The 11,855-nt window shown below is 33.3% G+C and overlaps 1 protein-coding gene across 4 annotated transcripts in view; it reads left to right on the forward strand.

Annotated features, from left to right (window-relative positions):
* The window catches only part of LOC126298609 (transmembrane and coiled-coil domain-containing protein 4-like), a 155,696-nt gene extending 145,003 nt beyond the window's left edge, over nt 1-10,693 (forward strand). For all 4 annotated transcript variants that reach the window (XM_049990011.1, XM_049990010.1, XM_049990013.1 and 1 more), the window contains one exon: nt 1,417-10,693. In XM_049990011.1, the coding sequence (XP_049845968.1) occupies nt 1,417-1,800 (384 nt within the window). In that variant the 3' untranslated portion in view covers nt 1,801-10,693. The remainder of the gene's footprint in view (nt 1-1,416) is intronic.
* The last annotated feature ends 1,162 nt before the right edge of the window (nt 10,694-11,855 follow it).

Below are 11,855 nucleotides of genomic sequence, written 5' to 3' on the forward strand. Positions count from 1 at the left end.
TTATGGGGTCACCCATGCCATCATCTTACTGACAAGGCTATGGCTTCCTCTGCAACACACGAGCTAGTGGCTTGTGGAGGGTAGATGTAGATTTTGTCTACAATTCACAAGATGGTGAGACAGTGATAAATGTCTGGACTGACTAGACTGACTAATTGTTAACACTGTTGCCAGGTGACTCCTGAGGAATAGACAGTAACCATCAATCAGTACTCCATGCCCAGATGAGATCAAAGTACAGTAACTATGATGTCCTGCTTCCAGTTTCTTAGGAACAAATAGCAGTAGTGATAGTCCCACAAAAACGCAGAGCACTGGATCTAGATTGAATCCATTATTAGGTGAGGCAAAAGGGAGCACCAATCGTAGTGTCATTCTTAACAAGTTTATTATGTGAGGTGCTGGGATTGAGTGATGTACTGAAAGAATAGGTGCTAAAACTGATTTTAGGTCTGAATATGTTTTCAATTGTTGACACAGTGATTTTAACATTCCTGAACATAGAATGAGGGACACTATTTTCATTTTTCTAGATTTAGTGAGATTCCTCGTAGTCTGTCAGAAGCTTATGTAACAGCCATATACAAGGGACCTGAAATTTAGGTTGGAGCTGTTTTGTGTGTTGCGTAGTGACTCATTTCTTTCCCTTTTTCTCCCCTATCTTTTATGTGATCGGTCAGTGGTACCTTTTGGTCATGATTACTTAGCCATCCTCTACCTTTTATATTGTCACATATATGTTTTTATTGCCAGTGTAAGTATGTCTTTTGTAGACTTCAGTGGAATATTTTTAACTTTTATTCTTTAACCTCACTCAGCTCCATGTGTTTTAGTAAGGTCAAAAATCCCAAATGTCTAGTACCCTAATTTTATCACTGCCGCCATCACCTCACTTGCACATTGTTTGCTAATGTAGATCTAACTGACATATTCAGATAGTGTACTAGACTGGGATGTGAATCGAAATCTTCACCATTCGCAACTGAGCATATTTTAGGGGCATACGTAATTGTCTTTGACTAAATATGAGTTTATTGTTTATGCATAACATGCACTGTTTTCTGTGTATATTTCACTGTACATTAGGTGTAGTATGGCGTAGTGATCTTACAGATTAATACATGTCAAAAATACTTTTATTTTCAATGAACTAGACCTTATTTTTGCAGTGTGCTCTGTTGCTAATCTGGAAACAAACACTTTTTAAATTTGATTATGTATGACATAGTGTTTTTAAAATTATCTGATTCTTTTACTTTAATGATTCTCTTTTTAACAATTCTTTTCTAAAGCAGGTATCACTATCAAGCCTTTTCTTTTTTTGATGATTCTTTTCTAAAACAGGTATCACTATCACTATCAAGCCTCTTCTTTTATTTTAATTATTCTCTTTTTGATGATTCTTTTCTAAAACAGGTATCACTATCAAGCCTGAGATCCTCAAAGTCTGAAAATGCACTCCAAATCGAAAATCCAGAGGATGTTTCTTCTGTGTTGGGAAATGCAGCTGCCAAGTGTTCATTCTGTTCAGAAGCAACTGAGGATTATGTAGAAGATACTGAAGATAATCAGGGGATGCCAGTAAATGAATCATCACAGGTGGAGAGTATGTCACATTCTGCTCCAACTACAGCTGCTGCCCAGTGTGAACTTCCAACTGAACAACATGTAGGTGAATTATCTAAGGAATTCCCAGAGCCTGCATCAGGCAACAAGGAATTCCCAGAGCCTACATCAGGCAACAAATGTGAGGCTGGGAAGAAAACAGAAGGAGAACACAGTCATGCTGCTACACAGTAAAAAATAATTATTAATGGAAAATAAACAGGCTGGATTTGGATGTGATAATTAAAATGCAACCTGCTTACATTGAGGAAATGTCACATAGCAGCGTAATACTGCAGGCACAAGAAACACAGAGAATACAGTGCATTTAATTTTTAATAAGTTATATTACCTCAATTTTGAGTGCATAAATTTCTTGGCCATAAATAATGTATTAAGTGTATATAATAATATTGTTGAAACAGTTAACAGATAATAGGATGTATAATTTACAAAAGGTTTGCTGTGCATGAGAATTGAGACAATATTGTCTTCTTTTCTTCTTCCCACTTGTCAGTATTCATTATTTATTTCTGTGAATCAGTTCTGTTCATATGGTGTTCGTATGGTACTTTTAGTTAATATGTTAATTATTTCAGATTTTTAAAAATGACACTGTACTTTAATTTACACAAATTTGTTATGAATTATTCATTTATATGCATATTCATACATTTAAGACAGGGGAAACATTCCTAACATACTGTAGCTTGTATTACTTTTAATCAAAGTATTCAATAACAGAAATTCCTAAGTATTTCAAGTGGAATGCTGTGAATGTCTGTCTACATTCCAAATTCAAATGAAAGTGCAGACAAAAGTGTAGAAAAGCCAGATCAGTAACATATTTTGAAACTTAGGGCTTTGGTAATGCTATGAAAATACCAGAAGAATTTGCAGTTCATTGTAATTGTTTTAAATCAGTATACAAAATTTAAAAAAAAATCTAAAGCCTTGCATTTGCTAAGTTATATCTGTAAAAGGGGGGGGGGGGGGGGGGGATGTTGCCGTTGTTACATCTGCTGCTTTCCATTTGATTCCTTCATGTGCCATCTCCTAATTTTGATGTATTATGGCACTTCACTTTTTCATAATCATCTTGAATCTTTTCACTTAAATCATTTTCATATTTTTCCATTCCACCATTCCCACTAGTGTAAGATGGCATAGCAGAGACATTTCTAAACATGTCTCCTTTTCTACTTTGTCTGCAGTCTGCATGACTCTTTCTTTATAGGACCTTTTTATTTCCGTCTTTCTCTGAATAAACATGTTTTGTTCAGTTACATTATAAATTCTAGTGGCAAGATCTGTCCTCCAGTCTTCATGACAACATTAAATTCAAATCTGCATTCAGCCAGCCGTTCAGTGGTTGTTTAATTCTTACAACACATTAGCTTTTGTAGCAATTTGAGTATTCATTAATGCTCAGTAGATTGCCAAAATTAATGCAGATTTTATAGCAAAAAGTTCCTCATACAGCATGTTATAATTTTTGCAACATGTTCATGTAAATGTAATTGCCATAGAGAGTTCAAAAGCTGTATCATTTCTGGGGTACTTTTCTCATTTTCGATTTCTTGCATGAAATTTCATTTGTAACACATGTACTGATTCATTAGGATGCAGAAATGGAAGCTAATTGAAGTACTGAAGACCACAATCCTGGTTGTGTGTATTGTTGAATGTTTGTAATCCAGATGTGAGCATGTATACATTATTATGTTATATTTAAAAAAAAATCGGAACTCACAAGAGTGTTGAACAATGCTGTCCACTGTTACAAAAGAAAGGTATTTTGTTATATCAAATAGCACTACTATTTTCTCAATCTCTCAAATTTTTACATGTAGAGAATGTAAAGAAAAATTATTTTTACACTACTGGATGTTTATTAATATTAAACAATGTTTCATAGTTATAATCCTGTGTATAGTTTACAGAGAATACTTACTTTATTCCACATTTTCTGAGAGAAACAGTTGATGTTTTGTAAAATTAGTTGCTTATTTTGTCTCATGACGAAAATTTTGTGACTCCTTTACATTTTTGTTTTGTTACTGCATAGTTACAATATTTCATATTTATTTGTGTTTCATATTTTCAAAATGACTGTATTATTAAATATTCTAAATTTTTAGCTAACTTGCCCATGACATAGTTAACTACAAACTTTATCCGTTTGAGGAGATGCATCATTTCTTCTTCTGGACCAATATAATTGCCTAATGTGTAAGACACATTTACACTTTTCTATCTAAAACTTTATAGTTTGGAAAAGTTTATATGGAAACATTAACATGGCAATACAACATATGTAATTTGATCTCACAACAACAGTGTACCAGTGGTAACATTTATAAGGTTTATAAGAACTCGCAAAGTTTAATTTTTTTTTATGTACCGGTACTCTCTCTAATTCCATAGCAGATACAACTTAAAATTATTGTGCAAGAACATTCAGAATGAAAATTAATGGTAATTTTTGATAAATCAGATCAATACAGTTGCCTCAGAGCATGAACTCCTAAAGCATAATTATAAGAATCATTTTACAGGAACAGACATAATGTAAGGAACTTGACACATTACATGACAGACAGTAAGTTTCTCCACACATACCAAAGACAGTGAATATTTGGACTTGTTATACCATATAATAAACATGGTATTCCATACACCATTATCAATTTTTATAATATTATCTTTTTCTGCCAATGTTGTCTGTACAGTAATAATGAAATGGAGTACCTTGAGCTTGTAGTTTCCTTCTCTCTGTTCTATGCTTGCATTTTCAGCTGCACAGTATTTGATGCCATTAGCCATACCTCTATAGGGTGCAAAATCAGCTGGGATAATTTCTTCTTCATCTAACAAAATAATTGAATTTATAGCAATATCAGGATTCCATTTCTGTTAAATTACCAAGTATTTGTGATGCTGAAGAAATTAATAGTGTTTATTTATCTGCCCATAAGTCCTTATATAGGCCCTTTTTCGTGAAAGGTTTCAAAACTAAAATCTTCCCTGGGTTGTGTTTTGAGTTTATAGAAAACTGTCTTCTCTAAGGATGACTGTTAAAATCAAATTTTACTTTCAATATTTTTATCAATAGGCATTCTTTAATTACTGGTTTTTATAGCTGGCAGATATTGCATAATTATTTAAGATCCAAATGTGTGCTCTTCCCACAATATTTTTAAAAATGTGGGATCAAAATTAAAATATTGTAAAGTTTAAAAATGTTATATTGTTGAATAACTTGACATAGCCTTTGTGATGTGTTAACAATACAGAGATCATCTTAGCTAACACTTATAGCCAAGATGGAAAACTTAGAAAATCATAATGTGCATCCCTTCATATGCATAGATCTACTATCTGCATATTTGTGAAATAAGTGACCTCCTGCTCATACCAAAAGAAGGAAGTCTCTGACTTTTTCCTAGGGATTTGGGCAGAAACATGGAAAAGTTAGTGATCTGCTCTATATATCTAAATACTGTACGCGCAGTATGACTTGGCACTTCACACAGTATGTGCTGGAAGCAGATATAAGCAGTCCTTGCTTCCCACTTAAACTGCTTTTGGTTGCAGAGAAGGCAGCATATAAAACACACAGGAATCAAGGTTATTATGCAAGCAGTGGTGACACATGAAAGTTGATTGATTAAAGGATTTTATATAGTTGAAACTGAGTCTTGTTGCTAAAAGTGAAAAATACTATTGTTAAGTGCTACTGTGAAAATTATTGTTAGGTAACTAAGGTTGGCGCTAGATAGAAACAAATCAGTGCCGCCAGATTTCTACTGATAGCTTCGCTCCTAGCACCCCGCGTAAAAAGTGCTGAGATGTATTGTGTGTATAGTGTAGATGCCAAATAAGACACTTGCACCCACAATGTTGATAAACATGGTGTCATTAATGTTCTAATGAATTTGTACTGTGGTTGTAGTAGTCCAGCAGGGCTGCAGGAATTATTTTACTGATGTGATTTGTTTCCTCTTTAAATTGATGAACTCTCTAACTTTAGCTTCTATTAATGCAATCTCGGCTGCTGTTTTTAATGGTAATACTATTTCAGTCAATAAGTTGTATTTATTAAAAAGATAGTAAGAGAAATATTCACTATATGATTACAGGATTTGTAGGTGTTTCAAAATAATTTACAGGTGGTGACTTTTGTGGAGCAATTGATCGTTTCCTTACTTTTGCAACTAGTTAATCTTAATGCAATGCATTCAGAAAAAGTTGTCCCTAAATAGTTATGATGGTTTAACATGGTAGCAACTTTAGTTATTTTCTTCACCTACTGAGATCTTTTTCAAACTGCTTTGAACATTTGAGCATTCTGAAAAAAGTAATTCTCTTTCATGTTTTAAAATATGATGATGTGACTTTATTTCTGTAGTTTGTTTTTATGTTCCTAAGGTTTGAAACTTTTCTGCGCAGTGATCATTTTTAAATTACTGTACAGTTGAGATAATGAGTTCCCAAAAATTATTTTATTTCATTTTAGTATGTGCTGCAGTGGTTATTTGTTTATAACTGACAACTATAGCTTTAAGAAAGATCCTTCAAGAAGGGTAAATACATTAGTCATTGTGCTGTGTTAAATTGTTAATATTCCTATAGAAGCATGTGTGGTCTTGTGTGATGTTAGTTGTATGTAGTTACACCTTAACTGTCCTAAACATATTTTAGTTCTGTGATAGCTGTTGCACCTGGAAGAGTATTAATGTAATTGCAATTTTAGTTTTCAAAACAAGAGCTTTAGACATACTTGTATAATACACTCGAATATCGTATACATATCAAATTCTCAAGGACATTTATAAAAGACTCTAGCAAGTTATATAACGTTAAAGTCTGCTGTGCTTTGCATAACTGATTTTGTTTTCACAAAAGCTAATGTGTCTTCCAACTACAAAAGGAAATAGTGTTTACTCTGCAATAACAACGACACAGTATCACAATTCAGGATAATGATTTGTGCTCAGGTATTACATATGGTTCACTAATGATCAAGTGAATTATGACAAATATAAGCTCTTCCGTTACAAATAATTAAACACAACATTTTTGCTCTTGAACAATTAAAAATTTCACGTTTACAGTTTTCACAACATGTGCCAAAGATGGGTTCTATAATATTGTGTGCTACTTTTCTATATTTTTATAAGATATATGGAAAATTTTCTTCAAAGCTTTGAATCTTTTATAGAAAAGTAAATATATTTTCTCACATCCTTTGGTTACATCGCAATGTAGTGGGTTCAAAACTTCTAAACTTATTTTAATTCCATTGAGAAGTTGTAGCATAAGTAATGTGACTTCTTCAACTATATAATAATAGACTGTTACATATGTATTTGAGAAACATATAGTAAGAATACCAGTCAGATTTTGAATTTTCACAAATCGTGTGGCATTCTTGAATATAGCAACTGCAACTTGCTACAAAAGAAATATTTAACGTTTTCTGTTACCTAGGTGAAGTTTTCTGTTACTTAGGTACAAATTGTACATGCTCATGTTTCTTTGTTGATGTTTCATCAGGGAATTGTGGGGATAAAATAGAATTAGTAATAAGTTATCTGCTCTGTGTGAAATTATCACTGGAACATGGAATATTGAAGTATAAAATTCTCTTTAAGTAAGCCATTCGATTGTGATGAGTATGGTGTTTCTTTTTTTTTTACAGAATATCACTGTTAACATTACTTGTCTGTAATATGGGATAATGTAATTACTGTTGATGGCACAGTAGATAAACCCTTATTGTATCAGATAGATTACTGTGAATGACTTCCATAATAAGACAAATTACCGAGCGAGGTGGTGCAGAGGTTAGCACACTGGACTCATATTCGGGAGGACAATGGTTCAAACCCACGTCCGGACATCCTGATTTAGATTTTCTGCGATTTTCCTCAATCGCTTTAGGTAAATGCCGGGATGGTCCCTTCAAAAGGGCACGGGCGATTTCCTTCCCTATCCTTCCCTAATCCAAGCTTGTGCTCCGTCTCTAATGACCTCGTTGCTGATGGGACATTCAACCCTAATCTCCTCCTCTTCAATAAGACAAATTATTAAAGGAACTAGCAACCTGTTGGTACTTGTAAGAGCAAAATCATTTTCGCCAAGGCACTGCAGACAGTTAGGAGCTAAATATTTTGATGATAGATGCAAAGCCTATGAAGAGCTAATATTTTTGACAAAAGTTGTTGGCATTTATTTTTACTAGCTTTGTAGTGTCATATGGGACACTATAATGTGCGCTATTGCTCAGTATTATAATGAACACAGGAAATTTTACAGTATGTCGTGGTACTGTAGGGCATAAGTTGCATGAAAAAAGTACTAAAATGTGAGTTATTTCTTGATTTGTATATCATATTGGAGATTCTCTACTGTAGTCGGTGCTGTAAAAATGTGTAGTGACTGATTTTTTTTATATAGTCTGAAGTTTTTCCTGCTGTGTCAACATTTGCACATGGCAGGACTTTTTTTTGTGAAGAAGAGTACCAAATATAAATGTTAGTTCTGTATACTTCATTACGTTCAGTAATGAGGCATCTCAATGTGTGATGTAGAATAAAGATAATGATTTAAAAAGTGTTGTGATTAGCTGTTTTGTTAGAAATTTCTTTTGTAATGTCACTTTAGCAGAAGATTCTGAAATATCAGTTTTTAGACAGCTGTTCTTCCTAATAGTTCTATAAATTTTGAGAAACATGCAACAGTTCCTTTCACTTTTATCATTTTTTTTTTTTTTTTTTAGTGTATGTGGATGCAAGCACTTGAACTATGTCATTAAAATTTGTGTGTGTGCATTTCCACTTCCAATATGCATAGATGCATAAAAAAGTTCAAGGAACTGAATCTTTGGAAGCGTGTAAATGTGTTATAAGCACAAACCTGGCACATTAATAAAATATTATGTATTTTTATTCTTGTATAAAATTTCCTTTTTTAAAACAGTTAGCTATTTATAAAAAGGTGCAATATTTATTTTGTACGCATTATTCTAGTGTGAAAAGAATCTTAATTGAAATACTTGTCTCATCAGTATGTATTCGATACGTGAAAACAAACACGTAGCCATATTTAGTGTCTGTCCAAATATGTTTTATGAAATGGTACTTATACTGTGTGTTTAATATAATTCATTTGTGGTGCTGCAACATTTTTCATTGCTAAATTCTTAGCAGTGTTTACTTTTCTGTTACTACATCTGTTAATAATCTGATTTATGAAATGCATTTCCTTGTTATATTCTATTTTATATGTCATTAAGGTAATTTCTTTTGACATACATCTCCTGATTGCAAGAAAAATGAAGTTTGGCTCTGAGGAATGTTTCAGCATCATATTTCAAGAGTGATCCCAATAACTAACAGAATATGAGTTTATAATTGAAATATATATATTGTGGTTATTGTCAGTGATTTTGTGGAATAGAAAGTAGATATAGTAATTGCATGTAGCATTAAAAACTCGCATGTAATTTCTGTTTCAAAAATTGGGTGCAAATGCGACATCAGATGAAGATATAGTTAATTTTTAATTGATCTGATGGTGTGTTTTGTTTCATTTTAGTCCAATGTTTCCACTGCAATTAAGGTGGTACAGTTATGTTGCAGTAATGTTTCATTAATAGTGTTTAAAACATAAGTGACAGACAGTTTGTAATATTGTGAGTTTATTTTGTTTGTGATGTGAGAATTGTATAGTATATTTATGATATTTACATGCTGCTTGAAGCACCAGTGCATAAATTTAATACAAAAATAGTTGAGTGCATAATTGCTTGTTGTTGTAAAAAAACATATCATTTGAGAACACCTAGAGTTTTTGTAATAGTCATATGGTGTATGCACATTCCTAGTCGATCTAACTGGGAAATATAATTTTAATTAATTGTCCTCTGTTCATTACGGGCTTCTAATGACTGGCTCTTCATTGTACTGTGTTGTGAGTAACTCAAATTTTGTAAACATGTAGGAGCTTACCCAAGTGTAATAATATAATATTTTTCTAAAGATGTTATATAGTAACAGCAGTGTTTTGCTCGCTGGATAGTCAATTACTATCTAAATAGCAGTTCTTGAATTAGCATGTGAACATGCACTGAAGTTGCAGTTTGAGTAATTAATTAGAATCTGTGTCTTAGCGTTTGTCTGTGTCAGTGTACAATGTGATAAGGTGTGTCAAAATAGTCAATTAAAAGTTTGCATTTGCTGACCATTCACTGAAAAGGCACTGTAGTATAGAATAGAGGTGTGTGTTGAGTATGGTCCAGAGCTTATTATGTTTATTACAAATAATGAAAACAGATTACATGTAGGTAGAACCTCTTTCCTCCTGTGATATTAAAGATTAAAGCTTCTCTTATTAATAAAATTTTCAGCACCTGCTATCAAACATCCTATTTATCATTAGAAAATGCACAGCTGCCTCATTGATATACTTTGTTGTATCTCAAATTAAAAGTTTCTCTTACACTGAATTATAGCAAATTTGATATGTAAAATCCTGTGCACTTTTTTTTTGTCCATGCAGCCTTATACTGAAACTTGTAAAACCAAAACTTTTTTCTTTACATAAAATGCTTTGATTGCTTTCTAAAAAATTTTCCTCTTTGTAGAAAATGATAACTTTGTACCTGCCTAGTGCTGATGTATTATACAGATGTCAACTATCTTGTTAAATAAAATGTTGCATTATTCTGAGGCTTTTTATGTAACTTATTTGTAATGACCTATAACTATGTTGTCCATATCCTTAACATTCCTAAAGGTACACAGGCCCACTTTAAGATGCCAGCTGGCACACCTCAGGAGCTTAGCCAGCACAGGTTGAGTTGAGATTTCCTTAACCTGATTACAGGTTCAAAGCTGGGTATTAGCCAGCTCTGGTGATCCTTTGCTGGAATTTATGTATTACAGAGTACAGGAATAGCGGGTCGTCATCTGGATTGCATGGTTTGTAGAACCATGACTATCCACAACCTAGCTTAGCTAGTGTTCTTTGTCATTGACCCTATCATTGCCAGTGCCATACAATAAGCTGTACAATTCCTTTTTTTATTCCCTGCCCAAAAAATTTGTGCATTTACACAGGGAGGCATGCCAAAATTAAATTGCTGTTGAACATACTCAACACTTCTTCTCTTACAGTGGTGACAGTTATGTTGACTGTCATCTCTTTCACATCAATGACCAGAGTACTTTAGAAACTGTTTTAAACCACTGAAATGAGGTTGATCATGGAAGAACTATATTTCATAAGATTTTGTGGTGACTACAGGCAAGAGCCAAATTTCAAAATTGCTTTCTGCTCATGTCTGACTGACTGTTTCCTATAAGTGACTATTTGCCCATTGCAATTTGTTTTAATACTATTTGTGCCTGTGGATGTGCTTTACATTTCTATGTTGTGAGTTAGTGTGACCTGTTCTTCAACCAGTGTTTTGTCAAGATGTGCTTCATGAGACTGAGGAAACGTTTTTCTGTCTTTTCTCTCATAGTATTCTGATAGCCCTTTTTTTTCTTTTTAAATTGATGTTGCATCAACCTGATAAATTTTCTGATAACTTGGTGAGTCAAAATATTTGGAAGATGCTCATGGACGTGCCTGGTGACAAAATCATGAACCTTTCAACCAAAGTTCTGGAGAACTGATACAAGACAAAGTGACTGGGCTGATAGGCGCACTGACTGGTGTGTTTACAAACTTTTTCCAGATGTCTGAGAAAGAATTATGACACCATATTTTGGATCACCCAAGAGTAACCTAAAAAGTGAAAAAAAATCAGTAACTTGAAAAGTACTTCTGCTTAGGTGATTCAGTTAGAAATACACAGAAAATCATTATTCTTTTTTAATAATGTGAGAAAATTATTGGGTTGAATAGTGACTTTACCACTGTTAGGTTGCACAGTCCAAATTTATCCCTAGCTTTCTTTACCGCTTGCTCAATGTGCAAATTGAATAATTTGAGAGTTACGTTGCAACCTTGTCTCAACTACAACCTCTCTTTCACATTCTTTAACTCCTAGAACTGCAATCTGATTTTAGTCAAAATTAGAGATAACCTTTGGATCCTAGTATTTTTTCCCTGAGAACCACGATTTCAAAGACTGGTTTCATTAAAACAGGTACAAATGGATGTAGGGTGCAGTAGATTAAGAGATGAAAAGACTTGCATGAGACAGACTAGGGTGGAGAGTTGCTTAAAACTAGTCT

The sequence above is a fragment of the Schistocerca gregaria genome, chromosome X (genome assembly GCF_023897955.1).
Source record: "Schistocerca gregaria isolate iqSchGreg1 chromosome X, iqSchGreg1.2, whole genome shotgun sequence".
Classification (NCBI taxonomy): Eukaryota; Metazoa; Arthropoda; class Insecta; order Orthoptera; family Acrididae; genus Schistocerca; species Schistocerca gregaria.